We start from the raw sequence: 19,580 nt of genomic DNA on the forward strand, positions 1-19,580 counted from the left end.
TTTTTAAAAACATGAGCTGTCGCTAACTTCAAAGCTACTGATTTTCAGAACTATACTTATCTCAGGATATAATGGTGCCCAATTAATAAAGTGGTAAATCAGCATTAAGATTTTTGGCAGTGTTACATATGCTGTAGTTTATCGTGTATTATGAGGGTGGTATGAAGGCTACTCATTTCATACTTAGATACAGAAAGCTACAAATACATAGACACAATACAAGCAAGTAAATGTTGCTGAAAATTTCACTCTTCCTCTTGATTTTTGTGTGTGCTCTTAACTGTACAGTTTCACATAGCCCTTGTATTATATTTTTCTTGTTAAACGGAGGAAATATGTAATTGCCTTTTTAACAAACTCCTGTGAGTTCACCAATTGCTTTATAATTAAAGCAGTCAGTACACCTTTGAATGTGCATATATTTGTACTGAATCACTGCTGAAGCAAGCATTAGTAAACATAACTTTTTGCTTTGCATCCAATACTCAGGTTTCCAACAGTCAGAACTTTATCAGACTTAAATGAATTATATTTAAATCTGTGAAAGGCACTAGTACTCAGTAGAAGATTTCAGTCAAATAAAACACAACTGTTTGGCAGTCCTAGTAGGGAGTAACTTCCATTAACATTCAGAAGCAAATTTTTTATGAACTTAATGTGCTTTTTGTACTGTTGTCTGGCAGGAACATAAATGAAAACTATTGGCTTGTGTCCTAAAAGAGCTGATGGACTATATAAATTAACAAATACACATAACATTTTGCATAACAGAGAGCCCCTGTTCATAAGCATTTACAATCTAATAAGACCAGATAATACACAGAACAGGAATAGCATGAAGAAAAAGAAATCAAGGATGAGAAGTTTAGGGCTTCAATTGCATAACCCGCTTCTAAGTTATTTAATGACAGGTAGTACTTCAGCCATGAGACGTAAGTACAGTTTTATTAAAGGAAAATGTGATTGGACTTCTGATCATGGATGTATTTAATGCAGATCACTGCTGTGGTTTTTTTTACAGCTAATTCATAACACTATTGTGGACACGGCAGTTGTGTTTCCTCATCGGCTAGGCTTGCCTCACAAAAGAGCACTTAGAAACCTAATGGCTGATTACCTCAGACGAATTATTCAGGATGATGGTAGGAGCCTATTTTAGTATCTATATAAGTCAGTGGTAATTTGTATAATAAAAGGACAAATACCAAGCAACAACCAATTTAATAGTACAGTTGTTGCTCTTAAACTTGCTAACTTAGTCTTAGGTGAAGTTACTGCAGTGTTCATTATAGTATTACATAAAATACTGCAAGTATAGATGACCAGTTTAATAACTGACATTCATAATTTCATAAATTAAGATATAGAATCTTGTTCAAAATTGCACTTTACATTAAACGCCTCTCGATTTTTCTCTCCCATGATTGAAGTGGGTAATAGCTCCCAAAGTGCAACTTGTGTACTTGTTTCACTTATTTTCATCTAGGCACATGTCAGTTATTTTGGAGGATTACTTTGTCCAATTTTCAAGTCAATATTCAGTAGTTTAGTATTTTTCTCTCCTAGAAGGAAGAGTTATAACAGTGACTTCAGTTTTTTAAATAAAAATCTTTTTGCAAAGCCTAGATATGTATCAAATGTGTAGAAACATATGAGCAAGGAAATCATGCTATCTATAACTAAAGGGTAAAAATCAATTTGAGAAAGTTAAAATAAATGGCCAAGAAGCAAAATGGAAAATGTAATAGATTACAGCTGACCAATATTTTATGTGCATGTTTTAAACACACATGCTATTGAGAGACATGACATACAAGGCCTTTTGTTAGAATACAAAATATTATCCTTAATTTCATTGGATTTCAGTTATGAATGAATTGCTCAGTTGTGCTTTAAAAGAAAATTCAGTAAAATTGCATACACAGTAGATGTGTACTTCACATCTCATTTTATTCCATAGAAGTAATTGTACATTAGCCATCTAAATGAAACCACTATTGAATACTTGGGCACACACTTGGTTGGTTTTGTATTTTTTTTTAATTGAAGCTGTCTACAGTACTTTGGACTAGCAGGTCTGCATTTAGCTTTTTTTAAAGAGTTCTTCAAATACTGTCTTGACTGATAATCAGGTCTCATTTTCAGAGTGATTCCATTTGCTGCATTGCATTCCCAGTGGAATGTTTGGGGGAAGGGGCAAAAATGAGATTCTTAAAAAGCAGGCATAATCTTTGAACTGCAACAATGCATGGAAGCTGTGCTAGTGGATTGTACCTCGAATGAGTAGAATGAGGTGCAAGATTTTTGGCAGCAACTGAAGCCAATACACTCTCTTCTTAAAAATAAATCTTGAAGGGTCTCATTTGTCACAACCTGCAGTTTTTTTCCAGTGTAAGTGTTTGACTCTGGAAACAGTTGAGGACAATAAAAATGGATGTCATTTATGGCTACAGTTCTCCTTTTTAAAATATAATTGTCGTCAGACATTTTTTGGCTAAACTAATTGGCCCAGAAGATTTGAGATCAAAGTTAGTATAGGTTTAACTTGTACCTGAATGCACTTGCACTCAAATTCCCCATCTGAAAGGCTCCTTATTCGCAACTGATTGCACCTAGAAAGGAAAGCCTTCAACTAAACAAAGAAAAATGTTCCCCAAAGTTACTCACTCTATGATCTCACATTCCTTGGCTTCAGTTCTACATAATGAACAAGTTTCCATTAAATTGTTATGTATACAGGCAGTCCCCGGGTTACGTACAAGATAGGGATGGTAGGTTTGTTCTGAAGTTGAATCTGTATGTTGAATCTGTATGTAAGTCGGAACTGGTGTCCAGATTCAGCCGCTGCTGAAACTGACCGCCAGTTCTGACTTACATACAGAATCAACTTAAGAACCCCAAGTCAGCTGCTGCTGAAACTGATCAGCAGCTGATTCCAGGAAGCCCAGGGCAGAGCAACTCTGCCTCGGGCTTCCTGTAGTCAGCGCTGGTCAGTTTCAGCACCAGCTGACTTGGGGACGCCTGGGGCAGAGCAGCTGGGGTGCTGCCGGGTTGCTCCAGTAGCGCCCAGAGCGGCACTGCGGGACCAACCGGCAGCGCCCCAGCTGCTCTGCCACAGGTGTCTGGAGAAAAGCCTAGTCTGCTGGGAGAGGGGGGGGGGGGTGTACTAGCTGCGCCCCCCCCCCCCCCACCCCAGCAGACCAGGAAGATGCGGGCGGTGGACCGAGACGCACCGCGGTCCCTCCGCCTGGGTCCTCCATGGCTTTGCTCCCAGTCTCCCTGGTCTGCTGGAGACCAGCAGACCAGGGAGACGGGGAGCAAAGCCTCTGAGGATGCCAGCAGCGGGACAGCCGCGGGGCGTGTGGGCTGTCCCGCTGCCGGCTTCCCCCGAGGCTTTGCTCCGTGTCTTCCTGGTCTGCAGACCAGGGAGATGCGAAGAAAGCCCCAGAGTACACGGGCGGCAGGACTGCGAGGTCCCGCAGTCCGTGTCCTCCGGGGTGAGCCCCGTTCGTAACTGCGGATCCGACGTAAATCGGATCCGCGTAAGTTGGGGATTGCCTGTAGTTTTCTTGACTTAAAATTTCAGTGGTGCTTACAAAATATGAATCTCTAGCTATTAAAAAACATTTTAATATTAGGTAATTAAATAGAATCTCTGTACATAATTAACTTAGAGCAGCCTCTCCCAATTTTATTTGGCCACGGAACCTTTTAAACTCAAAAGAATTTTGTGGAACCCCTAATAAGTCTAATATATGGACATCAGCACTGAATAGTGACATCATCCCCACTATGGCTAAGCTGGCATTACACAGGGACACTTATCGTGGCAAACACACATGCTTACATATTAATTATTTTTGTACAATTAATCGTACAATGTTACTGTAATGGAATTTTTTCACTGAACCCTTATTTTCTCTTCGAAACCCCAGGGTTCTGTGAACACCATTTAGGAAGCACTGAACTAGAGTAATGACATGATCTTCTTGATTTTATGCCTACTCTGTCATGCCCAGTGTTCAATTGTAAGCACTTCAAGGCAGGTAATGTCTTAATATGAGGTGTCTAGCTCTAGACACCACTTGTTTTACAGTATCCAAAGGCATGCTAGTGTTGAAATGTTCAGTCCTATCCTGAACTACTTTCTTAGTCAACAATATTTATTTTCCATATAATAGTTTTATTGAGTATAGTAGTTCTACTCCTGATCTCTATCAGGAGTGGTGAGTCACATAGGCTCATAGTCCAGCTTCTGGAATATTCCTGGCCTGGCTCCACTAAAGTTCAGGCCTGTCTCTCCCCTGCTGCCCATGGGCAATTTTAAAGGGCCCAGAGGCACCTGGGAAACTTTGCCATTTCAGTGAGTTGAGCAGGTGTTATACAAAAACAAACTAGCTCATGTTCTTAAATTTATATTCACTCCTTTCATTTGTACTTGTATCACTTTCCCTAGATCTGTATTTTCTCTACACATATGATGGCACCATATTCTAGTTGAAAAAAAGTTGTTTAAAGCTTGTTTCTAGCACAACTGTCAGACTTTTTGCCTCAGCAGCACCCATGCAGGTGGCTCGTGCTCTTTCCTGTTGCATGACACTATGACTTTGAACAATACACCCAACAGTTCTGTCTGCTTTGGACAACATCCCCCATCAACTATACCACTCCGTACTACCAGATGGAAATGTCAAAGATGAGGAAAAAGAATGGCTGCCTGCAGGTTCTGAAGGACAAATAGGATATGTGTTCAGCTAGTTTAATTGCTTCAAGGAAGACTGGAAAAGGAATCAATTTTACAGCCTCCTAACCTTTCTGAAAAGCTTATTGCCAGCCACTGGAAAAGACTCACTTTTTTAAAAAAATGTTAATGACAAAACTGTCCTAAAACAGGCATGAACACCTTAAATCAATAGGAGCTATGGATTTGGAGGGGAGAATTCATTAATTTGTATAGAACTTTTATTGTTAATTTTGGCCCTAGCTGTTGTCAGAGTTCACTTTCCCAGCAAGATGTTTTATTACTGCTAAGGCCCGGTGTTGAACTTTTCATTCTGAGCGAGGCAGATATGTCTAGTTTTACTGTAAAAGAGTACATTCTATCCTACCTTTCCACTGGAATTTTTCATTTTTAAAGTAGACTTGCAAAAATACTCAGCTGTGCAATGTGGAGCTGAGACAGGATACAATAGAGGCATATGTATTTGGTGAATGCCAGACTTAATTATTTTTCCCCACATAAGAGTACATTCCAAATTTTGTTCTATTCTACTAAAATCACTTAAGATCAGGGAGCACTACCTTGACTCCCTATGAAGTAGTTCTTCCATTTTAGTGAAATATCGATACAATAAATTTCAACTTTGTCACTGGTTTCCTGCAACAGCTCCAGGTTTGGTCCTGCTGTCTGATAGATGTGTAAATGACACAGGAGCCATAACAAACTGCATATGCAAGATTACTATGTAGCAGCAATTTTTTTCAAGGCTGTATCCTTAAGATCTTTCAGTGGGAATTTCATTTATCTATGTACTGAGGATGCTTTCTCACAAATGATAGGCAAATAAGTCTGAGGTCATGCCAATAACACTCACGCTGTCACGTAATTTTGCAGCATCATCTTTCTAGAGAGCTTTTTGTCTTCGGATCTTTCTCGTTGTTCCATTGTCTCATTCAGTGTCTAATTCCTTTTGCTACTAAACTAGTTTAAATGCAATATCTGTTTACACAGTGTGCTCATAAATGTCCCAGGTTCATGTACATATTTTGATATGTTGCTAGTTTTCCATCCTATAGTTTATTAGCTTGTAGTGAAGGCTAGTGCTCCTCAGTCACTATTAAAAATTTATTTTTTCTGAATGTTGGCTCTGTTCTTTTCCTCTACTGCAGTGGTTCCCAAACTTTTCTGCATCACACCCCCTTTTTGATTTTTGAGAAACCCTCACGCCCCTCCCCCCCAATAGCAACTTGTTGAGCAAAAAAAAAAGAACTAAGTGGTGCTAAAAACCAAAAATATCAGCACAACTTCGGAGGGGCTGGTTGTCTCCCACCCCCCTGGAATTTCTTCATGCCCCCGGGGGCACCCCCCCAGTTTGGGAACACATGCTCTACTGTATCTATTTCTGTGATACTTAATGTAGCAGCTTATTACCCTAAATATATGAATATATTTTGTTCTTTCCTAGTTGGTGGTCATGATTCTAGTGAAGATGCTGTTGCTTGTATGGAACTGATGCTTTGGAAAGTAAAGGAGGATACGAAGGGCAGAAAATGGTGATTTTTCTTCAAGAATGGTGTAATCAGCCTGAAGCCACTGCCACTTCCATAATGTTTCAGTATTAACCTCTCTGTGCGTGTTGCAATCAGTGGGTGCTACCACAAAAGCATTACTAATACTGCCAAGATACCCCTCCCCCCCCGGTAATATATTTACTATTCAATGGAATATGCTCACAGTCAAGGATTTTTTTATGTACTTGTTTAACTTTGGATGTTTGGTAGTACATACATGGTTTTTGTTCAGTGTAAAAAATGTGATTGAGTGGGGCTTGCGGTTGCTTCTGTACTTACTAATGGCTTTACTATGACGATGATTTGAACAGTAAGAAACCAAAAGCTTGGTTTTTCAGTTTTTAAAATTTGCACCAAATTATTGCTTATAATACCAAAAAACACCTCTGTTTGATCTCCCTTTAAACTGAAGTGCCACCGCTATGGTCTGCAAATCACACGTGGAAAGTTAATTTTCTACTCTTTTACCCATCTTCTCCACCCCCTTTCCCTCCACACCAAAGAGTAGTTCAGAAAAGCAATAAAGTGCAGAAACTTGACAGTCTTCTCACCTATGTCAGTGTTTCTCAAGGGAAAAAAGTCAAATACATCTAAAAGGGAGAGCAAAAGTTGGGCTTACCTTTAATATGTACGCTTGTTTATGAAGAAATGAATGATTTATCTTTTATTTTGACCTGTTCTGTTAACCTTGCTTGATAAAGGTGTTTGGTAAAGTCACTTTTTTTTAAATGAATAGCTAAAAAGAGCAGTAAGCTGTGCCAGTTACAATAATCAGCCTATACCAAAAATCCAAATTAAAGATGTTGTTCTTTACTTCAGAGGACATGTTGGCCACTTATTCCTCAAAGCTACAATTTTTTCTTCAGTTTGAATTCAAGGTATAAATGTGCTTCCAAAAATCTGATCCATAATTTACTGCTGTAGTGCTAACTTGATTTTGGAAGTGCTAATCTACAAAATATTAAACTTGTGCAAGTGTATGTGGTGTGAATTCTTCCTTTCTGGGGCGAGAGCACGTGATGAAGCAATTTGTAGTCCTTTCAGTATTATAGGTCAAACTGAGCCTTGTAGAGTGCAATTTTACTTAAAGATTAATGAAATAATGTGAAGGGAAAAAATGACCACAAATGTGAGCACTTGTGCAGAGGAGGTGCAGTAAAACTGTATTCTAATTCAGTACAAGGTTAAGTACCTGCTAGAAAAAACTGTTAAATGCGAAATACACTTAACTAATGAAAACATGGGAAGTTTCCTGTAAAAGAGCTCAACTATATTATTTCCAGCAATGTGTCACTGCTCAAAGTTTGTACTGTATTGTAAATTAAGCTTGCTGTAAATTGGGAGACCACTTAATAACGAGGAAACAAAATGTAGATTTTTTCCAGATACCTGCAGACATGTTCTGGTCTAGCAAACTAAACACACTGGCTATGTCTACAGTTGCGGCTTCTTGGGTGAGAAATATGTAAATGAGCCTGTGTGGAATAGTGCTGAGCCTCATTTGCATGTCTAATAAACCACCATTTCTGCAGAAGAGGCTCTTGCACCAGAAGGAGCTGTCTACACTGCCTCTCCTTGCACAAAAAAAACCCTCTTGTGCAATGCTGTTATTTCTGAAAATAATCGGCACAATGGAGAGAAGTTTTCATTGCCAAATCTTTTTTTAAAATCTTATAGCAGTTGTGTACTGTGTATGCGCTTTTTCTGTTTTGCTTGCTGCATTATGTAGTCTCATAGTCCCAATTCCAAATGAGATGTATGGTTGATCCATCAGTTCATTACTCTGCTCTACTGTAAGGTGCATAAAACTAACATAGAATTTTTTTTACCAATTCTGCCATTTTTCATTATGCTTCAGATTTACTGAAGTAAGTGCTAAATGCACTCTTATTTCAAATCTCTATGAAAGAGCAAGGAGAACCATGTCATTTGTCCGTAAAATTTCTTTAAAAACCATATGCAAATGTAGCAGCTGGGTGTCCCCTCCACTGGGCATGTCAATAAGGCTTGGCTTATCAGTTAAATTTGTCGACTACAAGCATGCTGTCCCCCTTCCCTCCTGCTGCCTCTGTTGCACAGGCAGTAATGGGGAGGGGAGAGGAGACAGCAGGAGCTGGTGCCTCTGATAGAGAGGAAGTAGTACAGAGGATGAGTGGACTAATATGTGTGGGAAGTCAGCTTTCAAAGCAGGCTCCCTGTAGGAAGCTATCTCCGTCAATCCACTCTACCCCTCCTGCTGCTTCAAAGCAGCCTCTGTTGGTATCCCAGGTTACCATGGACAGAGTCTGGCCGGCAGCAGCAGCCCCTTTCTGTGGGAAGCATGGCACACATGCACCCCCCACCTCTGCAGATGGGCTGCTGCCCCAAATGAGCTTGTGTTGCTGGGGCTTTAGGACCGTCTGTGGAGTGTGGCTGCTGGTTTTCAAACTGGCTCCCCTGGTGGACCAGCTCCCATCTGCCACTGCCTGCTGCTGTGTCAGAGAAGCAGTGGAGGTGGGGGCCCTGGGAGCACACTGGCTATTAACTCTGCCCTGGGCACTATCAAATAGTCATATAACTGCTAAGATTTCATGCAGTTACGTGACACTTCAATTACATGATATCTAACATTCCTGTCCACCTGTTTACATACAATCAACATTTAAAATGTTTCTGCTTCAAATTCCAAAGTAAAAACACCATGCATCTATGTAGTTTATTTGAAAGAGGCTGAGACACTTGGACCTATTTAGTCTGTAGAAGAGGAGGAGGATGGGTGGGGGGAAATTTGATAGCGGCCTTTGACTTCCTGAAGGGAGGTTCCAAAGAGGAGGGGGAGAGGCTGTTCTCAATAGTGATGGATGGCAGAATAAGGAGCAATGGGCTCAAGTTCCAGTGAGAGAGGTCTAGGTTGGATATTAGGAAAAACTATTTCACCAGGAGGGTGGCGAAGCACTGGAATGTGTCACCTAGGGAGGTGGTGGAATCTCCATCTCTGGAGCTTTTTTAAGTCTTGGGTTGATTTAGTTGGGATTGGGCCAGCTTTGGGCAGGGGCTGGACTCGATGGCTGTGTCTACACTGGCGCGATCTTGCGCAAAAACTTGCTGCCTGTCTTCACTGGCCACGTGTTCCTGCGCAAGTAAACTGACATTCTAATGTATGAAATCAGGGCTTCTTGCACCAGAACTCTGACACTCTCACTCAGGAATAAGCCCTTTTGCGCAACTGTTCTTGCGCAAGAGGCTACTATAGACAGCCAACATGAATTTCTTGCGCAAGAAAGCCCTATGGTTAAAATGGCCATCAGAGCTTTCTTGTGCAAGAGAGAGTCTACGCTGGCATGGATGCTCTTGCGCAAAAGCACATCTCGGCTATGTCTAGATTGCATCCCTTTTTTAAAATAAGGGATAAGGGATCTTTCGGAAAAGGCTTTATTTTCTGAAAGATCCGTGTCTAGACTGGCGCTTTTTTCTGGCAAAGCTCCGTGCTGAAAAAAAGCGGCAGCCATTTTTATGCTAATGAAGCGGGGGAGATTTAAATCCCTGCTTCATTAGCAATTACGATACATCTAATTTGCATCCCTTTTTTGTAAAAGGGATGCAATCTAGACGTAGCCCTCTTGTGGAAAAGCACATGCCAGTGTAGATGCTCTCTTCTGGAAGAGTTTTTGCAGAACTCTTCCACAAAAGAGTTTTTGCGTGAGAAGGCACCAGTTTGGGCATAGCCTATGACCTCCTGAGGTCTCTTCTAGCCCTATGATTCAGCTCTCTTTGCTTGTTCCTAGCTCCCTAATTAAAACTTTTCACAGTGCAAAGCCCCTTCTAGTAGCTGATACCGGTTTTAAAATCAAACTGTCACCTTGAGTGTGTGGTGGTTGGACTTGTGCCAGCAACAGTATTTCTATGTATACAATTCCTTGGCTTTAAAACGCTACCTCAGTTCTTTGCATGATGTGGAATGGAGGCTTGCACCTTCTAAATGAAACTCCTCACTCAACTTTGAAAAGGCTGTTGGTAGCACTAATCAATCTTGTTTACATAACAAAGCAACAGGTGTCAAAAATCTGTCTCAGAAAAACTGAACAAAATCTAAAAATGGGCTATACCAAAAAAAAAAAAAAGATGGCCAGAGATACATTGTTAGAGGCGAGAAAGACTTCAATGGAACAGGGGAAAGGAGATGTTTGTTTAATTAGATGTGTGAGCTGTGCAAGGCCTTGAAATATTTCAGTCATGCCTCCCTCCCCCGGGAATGTTAAATGCATATAGGGTCAGTAACATGGTTTAAAAAACAATCATATGACTCAATATAAATAGCCCTGAAATTTGGTTTGTAAATGTAATTATATATACACCTCAGCAACCTTTAATAAGTTTACATAAAGCCACTTATGCTACATCTATATTGCAGCCGCCTTCTGCAAAATCTTATGAAAATGAACTGCTTCATTTGCATAATTAATTAGCAGCCATATTTGCACAAGAGGCTTTTGCACAAAAAGGAGCTGTCTACACAGTTCCTTTTTGTACAAAAGCCTCTTGTGCAAAAATGGCTGCTAATTAATTATGTAAATGAAGCATGGTGATAGTCTACTCCGCTCTTCATTTGCTTTTAGCCCTGGTTTGTTTTAACAGTCACCCTGTGCAGTGATGCAGCTATTATACCTTCTCAGGGGGGAGCTACAAATGTAGTTCCCCCTTCTTTAGCCCAGGCTGGAATAAAGTTCCTCTTTAGTGAGTTGGGGTACATTCACTCCACCACTAGAACTGTAATGCTTGTGGCCTTAGCAGAACTCGGGGTGCGGGGGGGAACATTTTTGTAAAATTGTGATTTAATCAAAAAAATTGAAGTACACACAAATATTTGCAGCAGGGAATTGCTACCTTGAACATGACATTTAAAGCCCCTTCTCTCTCACCCACATAGATTTCATGTAGTTGTCTGTTCTACACATATGAACATTGAACATGGGTCTAGGTTTTGCGTTTAATTGGTATTTTAAAAAAGTAAATGGGAGCAATGCACATGTGGTCAAAGCACTGACCTGGGACTCAGGTGCAAGCTGTAGAGTCTTTTTCAGAGCTTGCTATATGGTATTTCCCCATCAAGCTGTAAAGTGGGATGATAATTTTTTTGGCTACTTTAGCTGTCTGGCTTGTGAATTCTTCAGGACAGGGCCCATCCCTTCCTCTCCGTTTCAAAAGTCCCTGGCACAATGAGTCCATGAGCTTACTGGACTTTTATAGGCTACAATATATTCTCTCTCTCTCTATATATATTTATACACACACACACACACACCCCTATATTTTTAAATCTATTAAACAGCTACCTTGAAAAATAATGTGCATGACCTTATAATCGAAACTATAGCCTAGCATTCATTTTCTTATTAAGGCTGAGCTATGGGCAGCAAATGAAGTGTCCTCCCCTTCCAGTTTCCGCTTCACCCCACTCACACTCCAAACCCCTCCTGCACCTCTGAACACCTGATCCCCAGCCCTACTCCAGCACCCACAACCCAACCACAATCCTCAGCGCTCTTCTGCACCCGTCTCCCTGCCTGAACATGATTGAGGGTGGAGGAGAGCGATTGAGAAAGGGAAGGGTTCTTGTGGCAGGGCGTAGGGGAGGCCATGGAGAAAGGAGCATGGCAGGAGCAGGGACTATGGGAAGCAGGAGGCAACGAATGTTTGTTTGTTTTTTCTATTAGAAAGTTGGCAACCCTAGCCAGACCCCACCACTCACTCACACTCAACTCACTCACACTCACACTCGCCCTCTTCCCAACCACCCATCACTTCCCCCCCACCAGTTGGCTGCACACCACCTCCCTCCCCAGCCTGCCACACATCTGCTGTCTCCCCCTTCCCAGTCTGCCTCACCTCCTCACTCCCCTGCTGGATCCGTCATCACTGGCTCACCATGTCCCTCCTCATTCTCCCATCCTCATGGGCAAGCAGCAGGAACCACCATAAGTGGGGAGGCTCATGGAGTGGAGGAAGACTCATCAACCAGCAGCAGCAGGTGCTGGGAGCCTTGAGGGAGGGACAGAGCAGGGAAAGTAAAATCGAGGGGGCTACTATCACCCAGCGGTGATCTGCAGTGGTGGTGGTGACAGGGAAGATTAACCTCCCTGGTCTATTATACTTGCCACCCATGGATTGAGTGGTAATTCAAATTAAAAATCTCGAGCTGACAACAAGCATCTGGATTTAAGTTGTCAAATGCACGAATGATAAAAGCCATTATACTGAAATGTTAGGCTTTGTACATTGTTTGTTAAAGGCCACACAGTAAACTACAGCCAGGCACACGAGGAATAGGGTGGTCACAGCAAGGAGGTGAACCATATCTGTTCATAATGAAGAAACGATCTGTAGTCATCATTAGATCCAAATGTGCAAAAGCTGCACTTACAGCCAAAGTGACTTTTAGAAATGCATTTTATAGTATGAAATAATTTATGAATGTCCATTCGTACGATAAACTCCCTGTGGCTTTCTAAAATAACACCACTCTTACATAGTTATCAAGTTAAACATTGCTATTTAATATAGAAATTGGCAATTAAATTGACAAATAAAACCCCAAATTTGCCGTTGTTTTTATTGCATAGAGGTCAGCTTATTCAAAGGTTCTAGCAACAAATTATTTTCAGAGCTCACTTTTATTGCTGATTTCCTTTCTTTGCAGTGTTTTTTGGTAATGCAACAGCATTGATGTGTGTTCTTTGGAGACATAGCACTGTTGTAGCACTCACACAAAATGTGTTAGGATCACCATAAAATTTAGCTAACGACATTGAATTTATTGACAATAACTCTTGGAAAACACCTAGAGCAGCAATGTGAATGGGCTACTTACATTAAGAACTGCACGTTTCCCTCCAAAAAATACTATTGTGTGTGAGATGTATCTCAGAATTTATGACGTAAGCCCATCCCTACTCAAAACAGTATATACACTCCTACAGTCTATGGAGGCAGAGCTTACTGTAAGGTATACACAAAGCTACCTGTAGTTAAACAATATTATACAAGAGAGCTATACACACTTCACCACAGAATATCACATTCTGTGCCCCCCCCAAAGGCTGAGCTTTTAGTTTGTTTAATGGATACTCAATAGATGAAGATTCTTCTGTTTTAAGCAGCTTCTTCAGCAGAACAGTCAATGCCTGCATATGTAAATTTCTCATACAGCGTGGTATTCACATATGTCTGAAAGAATAAGGGAGGTTGAAGTAAGTGGTGTATTTTTTTCTCAAGTGCACCAAACTGTGCTGAAATTATTGAGGGATATTGTGTTTGCAATACCCTCAGGCTGTGTCTAGACTGCATCCCTTTTTCATAAAAGAGATGCAAATTAGACATATCGCAATTGCAAATGAAGCGGGGATTTAAATCCCCCCTGCTTCATTAGCATAAAAATGGCTGCCGCTTTTTTCCAGCTCGGAGCTTTGCTGGAAAAAAGTGCCAGGCTAGACGCGGATCTTTCGGAAAATAAAGCCTTTTCCAAAAGACCCCTTATCTACCATTTGGACTTCACACTAGTGCAGCTATTCCGTCTTACCTTTCGTTCCTCTAACATCCTGTTCAGTGACACCAGGATCTGAGCGAATGATGGCCTTTCATATGGTTTCTCCCGCCAACACTGTCTCATTAGGTCATATCTTTAAAAATCAGACACAAAACTCATGATTACTTGGAAGAATATCTTTGAACATAAGGAATGCAGGTTCCAAATTAAAACCATTTTTAAGGCTCCAATTTTCAAACAGCTGTCTAAGAATTCCACCAATCAGATCTTAGAGCTATGCTGAGAATTTGATGCCTACACTAGCCAGATTTTTTTATGCAAGAAAAGACAGGTAGGAGCCAGTGATCATAAATGTGGATGTTCTCTCTGGCCACACTCCCTTCCCCTCCTTCCAGTCCTCCTGGAACAAGTTCACTTCACAAAACGTGGAGCAGTGGGTGCCACAGAAGCAGTGCTTCACCACCTGAAAATCTTACTAGACACTCCCTCGTAAGAATTGGCTTTACTGCATGGCACATATCACATGAGCTCTTTCATTGCTTCCAGCAGGCTAGTGATCATGATACTAGTGTTGCTCACAACTTTTAAGGTAGCAAATTGATTTAATTTTAATTCAAATGTGCTTTGTTTACTCTTTTAAATTCATATTTGGGCTTAAATTTGCCTCCTTGAAGATGATTTTTATTGAAAGTTGCGGTGGTTTTCAAACTGACAACCACCCATCCTGTAAAAAGCATATGTTTGGAGGTGAACTATCTTTCTGCAACCAACTGTGCAGTCGGGACTCACATGATAGCTCCTTCTACAACTCTATTATTTGTATTTAAAAAACCCCACACATTCGCTGAAACATGCTTTCCCTAAAAGCTGCTAGTTTCACAGTAAACAGTGCAAATAAAATAATTAATGAACTTGTTTGCTTACACCTCGTCATCACAATTGAGAGGCTTTTCCAGTCTGTACCCTTGTGGCAATTTCTCATAGAGTTCTGCACACGTCATTCCGCAGTATGGTGTCCCACCTAAAGCACAAGATTTTTAAACACTGGGTTTTAAGTGATGTCACAAACATTTTTCTAGTGGAATCACAAACAAGGCTAATTGCCATTAGCACAAGAGCCATAGAATGGTGCAGCAACAAACTACTTGTAGGTATCTAACTACTCCATCTTAGAAGGTACATTGTACTGAATAACTGTATTTAATAATCATAATTTTATTCATTATTTATGTAGTGCTAAAACAGTGTTTTACAGACAAGTAAAAAGCAAACAGGTCAGATCTTCAGCTGGTATAAACATAGCTCCATTGATGATAATGTGTCTTTCTAAAATTCTTGCCATCAGTGGGCCTGCTTCTGATCTGACTTACACTGCCTTCCGAAGCATTATTCCTTATTTACACTGCTAAAATAAGACTTAGGCCCCTGTGACTAGTATTATACTCAGTAGTGTGTGCAGTTCAATTTGGAGAGTAATCTTAAGGCTAGGCAAGGGGCATAAAGAAACGTAGGCCTGGAGACACTGAGTTTGGGTGCCTAGAACATCACTGATTCAGAAAGCTTCAGTTTGGCACCTAGGCTCCCTGTACAATTAATGGGGAAATCTCAGGATGGGATTCACAAAAAGCCAGCATACTACAATAAAACTTCAATAGTCCGGCATCCAATAGTCCGGCACTCCTGATAGTCCGGCATCAAAACGGCAAGAGCCTAGTGAGTGAGCTTTGGCAAAACATGAGTCACAAGGTAACAGCGGCAGCAGCTGAACTGAGCAAAAAAGGTAAAAAAGGCTTAAAAAAATGAAAACATTGCAGTATACTGTATACAGTATGTACAATAAAAAGGGTTAAGTATACTTTATATACAGTATATACATATATATATATATATATATATATATAACCATCTTATAGTACCTCCTGATAGTCCGGTATATCTGATAATCCGGCACCACCTAGGTCCCATAGGTTCCGGATTATCGGAAGTCTACTGTAGTTGGCTCCTTGCCTAAAACAGCCAATGAAAGCTGCTAAGCTGAGGGGTACGGGCTCCTTCTCGGGCCATTGTGAACAAACTCATCTCAAAGGGCCCAATCTGACAGGCATGCTCTGAGCACATTTATTAGATTGGGCCCTGGAGGTGACTTAGGTGAAATAACAAGTATCTGTCCCTGGTTTCTGCATGGCTCTTGGACTTAGACATCCAGACACCTAGCGCAGCTGCAGGGCATGCACTCAGAAACAGAAAATACTCATCTGGTGCAGTAAGTGGAATTCTTCGAGATGATTGTTCCCATGGGTGCTCCACCTTGAGGAGCACCAGCACCGCTGCGCCTTTAATCGGAGATTTATGACAGCAATGTCCCTGGTTGGCTGTGCATACGGAACGCCAGTGCACAACCTTTGAAATGGTTATTCCATGTGCACAGCTAACCACCTCCTCAGTTCCTTCTTTGACCTGGACGTAGTCGAATCTGAAGCAGAGGGGAGGAGAGTGGGTGGTAGAGCACCCACAGGGACAACCATCTCAAAGAACTCCCGTTATTGCACCAGTCGAGTAACCGTCCCTTCTTCTTCGAGGAATGTCCCCTGTGGGTGCTCCAGCTTGAGGTGACTATGAAGCAGTGTTCATGCTTGGTGGTGGGCGCTTCAATTAATTTAATTTGGTAAGTGCCAAAACATGCATCAGCATCTGCAAACGACTGGATGGTGTAGTGCTGCGTGAAGGCGTGTGCTGAAACCCACGTGGCAGCTTTGCAGATTCCTTCTGTTCATATGCCTCTGAGGAAAGCTGTTGAGCCTACCATTGCTTTTTGCCATTGCCAAAAAGGTGACCTTCATTAACAAGTGTAGAAGGGAACGGGTGGCTTATGGTTCAAAGGGCTTGTCTCTGAGTGCCCTGAGGATGAGGTTGAGGTCCCATGCTGGAATTGGGTCTCTTTGTGGTGGAAACTTATTGTGTAAGCCTCAGAGGAATCTCTTGGTGGATGGGCGAGTCAATACAGAATAAACTTGTATTGGGAGATGCAGTGCTGCTATGGCTGTGAGCTGTACTTTAATTGAACTTATTGATAGTCCTGTTTTAAGTAGTTCTAACAGGTAGGTAAGTATCTTTAAAACTCCAGTCTCTCTAGGGGTACAGTTCTGTTTGGAACAGCAGACTGTGAAGCAAAGCCATTTCTGTTTATATGGTTTTCTGGTTGTAGGCAGTTCACAAGGATTTGCTGCACTTCCTCGGGGTACTTCATTTCTGTAGGCATCAACCAGTTACCATCCAGGTGTGAAGATGGAGTGTGTTGACATCTACGTGGTGCATCTGCCCATTCTGCTATGTGAGCAGAGATTGGACTGGAGGGAGGCAGTATGGTGGATGTACACTCATATGCACCAGGTAGGGATACCAGGTTTGCTTGGGCCAACTTGGGGCTATGAGTATGACTTTGGCTTTGTCCTGCTTGAATTTCAGGATAGTGCGTTGGATCTGTGGGAAAGGTGGGAATGCGTATAGGAGGGCTGCTTCCCATTTTATGCTGAATGCATCCCCCAGTGATTGGGGACCTATGCCCACAGTGGAGCAGTAATATGGGCACTTCTTGTTCTTGTGGGTGCCAAATAGGTCTACCAGCAGAAAACCCCACTTTTGAAATAGATGGTTGTGTTTTTGTGGGAAGTTTCTGCTGCAAATATCTGCCAGGATGTCCTTGCCTGGGAGGTAGGTAGCTATAAGTGTTATGTTTCTCAGGATGCACTACTCCCACAGTTCACTGCTTCCCAACATAACTGGTAAGATCAAACTCTCCCTTGCTGATTGATATAATAATACTTTGTTGTGACATTGTCCGTTAGTATCTGGACAGTTTTGTTTTGAATCAGTGGCAGAAAATGAACACGGGCATTGTGTTCTGCCCTGAGTTTGAGTAGATTTATGTGGTTGTTTGTCTCCTCCTTGTCCCATTGGGCTTGGACAATGTGTTTGCCCAAGCATGCTCCCCAGCCCATCAGCAAAGCATCTATCATGATTGTTAATGTTGCCTGCCTGGGTGGTGTGGCATGGTCGGGGTCTGAAACAGACTGAGGTTTTCTCCATGCTAATCATCTTTAGCTGGAGTTTCCTCGCTTTTCTTGTTCTGATTGTCAGCTTCTTTCAGTGAGGGCGCTGTTCTGTGTCATGCTCCTCACCCAAACAGCGGACACACTCTGAGTGTCCATCTGATACAGAAATGGAGCCTGCAGCTCTTACACTTTTAAAATCCTGGTGAGCCAGGTATGTCACAGTAAAACAGTCTCTTCCAAGCGGTCACTTAGCAGTAGGACCGCAACTATCCATATGCAGTATAAATAATGAATCATGGTTTAAACTACAATTTTTTTAACAAACTATAGTAAAGAACTCAACTATGCTAATAACTATTAACTAACTATCAACTCTATCTAAAAACTAATAACAAGGTGACACGAAGGCAAGTGCTCTGCTGCAACCAAAGCCGGCAGTGGTCAGAGAGGAACTGAGGAGGTGGTTGGCTGTGCACGTGGGATAGCCGTTTCAAAGGTCGCGTGCCGGTGTTCTGCGTGCACAGCTGACCGGGGGCTCTGCTATCATAAAACTCTGATTAGAAGCGCAGTGACACCGGTGCACCTCAAAGTGGAGCACCCACAGGAACATTCCTTGAAGAAGAAACAGAGGTGCCTACAGAGCTCAGGGGCAATTGGGCACAGGTTCTCTGCTGCCTGATTCTGGGATGTAGTTGCCTAAGTGGTAATCAAATGCCTCAGTCCTTTTATGACTCTAGCCCTTGGAATATTCATTATTTAAAAAGTAAATATCTGGTGTAAAATCCTTGTCAGAAGATAATGTAAAGAGGCGCCCTCTGCCTTTCTCATGTAATGTGGTGCCTGACCTAGACTGAGCTGGAATTGTGACAAATTAGGGTACTGTACTAGAATATCCCATGCTGGTTTATTTGTGTATCAATAAATACAGATACTTACCTAAACTAACTACTTCCCATAGTAGGACACCATATGACCATCTGCAATGAAGACAAAGAAAAAGCACTCACAAAAAGCACTTAGGAATGATAATTAAAAGTGAGGAGATGTGTCATTTAACACGATATTTTTAAAAGACAATTTGCTAATATACAGAGAATGTAAGTTTACTCTCTTCAATGTTTCATTATTTCTGATCAATCTTCTGTTTGGGAGTAAGGATCCAGGCCTTAAAACACAAGGCCAGATTCCCAGCAGCAGCAAATGAGTATTGCCCCCTTTTCTTCTCTGCACTTAAAGATTTATAGTGACTAACTTCAGAGAAGTTCTATAGAAAATGATGAAATGTTACAGAAGTCACATAGAAAATGAAGCAACACTATAGTCCAGGATCATCCATGGGCCAAATTTGGACCACCAGATGCTTTTGAATGGATCCCAAAATATCATCATCAGCATCATCTCTGGAGTCAGAACTTTGACTGCACCTTGACCAAGAAATGTGGACTTTGACAAAAAATAATTGACTCCCCTGCTATAGTTTATACAAAACATTTCTGCAGAGGCATCTCCTCTGGTGACTTTCTTCATTTCCATGCAAGCTGTGATCCAGCAAGGCACTTAATCCTAAAATTAGTCCTGTTGAGTTTAATGAGACTGCTCAAGTGCTTATAGTTATTCACATACTTAACTAATTTGCTAGATGAAGACCATAGAGTTGGCCAGATGTATCTGTTCTTCCTGAAAGTACTGCTATCCTAGAGCTGTACTTTTGCTGT

At 41.5% G+C, this 19,580-nt stretch overlaps 2 protein-coding genes across 4 annotated transcripts in view; one reads left to right on the forward strand and one right to left on the reverse strand.

Moving 5' to 3' along the window:
* Positions 1-7,271, forward strand: part of LOC102459008 (RNA exonuclease 1 homolog) — a 38,609-nt gene extending 31,338 nt beyond the window's left edge. Inside the window, exons 15-16 of one of the 2 annotated variants that reach the window (XM_075931458.2) lie at positions 1,022-1,142; positions 6,186-7,271. In XM_075931458.2, the coding sequence (XP_075787573.2) occupies positions 1,022-1,142; positions 6,186-6,277 (213 nt within the window). In that variant the 3' untranslated portion in view covers positions 6,278-7,271. The remainder of the gene's footprint in view (positions 1-1,021; positions 1,143-6,185) is intronic. The other variant, XM_075931460.2, reaches the window with a different exon arrangement.
* A 4,854-nt stretch (positions 7,272-12,125) lies between these two features.
* TEK (TEK receptor tyrosine kinase) overlaps positions 12,126-19,580 on the reverse strand; it is an 84,194-nt gene continuing 76,739 nt past the window's right edge. For both annotated transcript variants that reach the window (XM_014575592.4, XM_006127248.5), the window contains 4 exons: positions 18,802-18,842; positions 14,738-14,834; positions 13,847-13,946; positions 12,126-13,494 (listed from right to left, as the gene is read on the reverse strand). In XM_014575592.4, coding sequence (XP_014431078.3) covers positions 13,420-13,494; positions 13,847-13,946; positions 14,738-14,834; positions 18,802-18,842 — 313 coding nt within the window. In that variant the 3' untranslated portion in view covers positions 12,126-13,419. The remainder of the gene's footprint in view (positions 13,495-13,846; positions 13,947-14,737; positions 14,835-18,801; positions 18,843-19,580) is intronic.

The sequence above is a fragment of the Pelodiscus sinensis genome, chromosome 6, assembly GCF_052426305.1.
Source record: "Pelodiscus sinensis isolate ZL-2025 chromosome 6, ASM5242630v1, whole genome shotgun sequence".
In the NCBI taxonomy this organism is placed as follows: Eukaryota; Metazoa; Chordata; order Testudines; family Trionychidae; genus Pelodiscus; species Pelodiscus sinensis.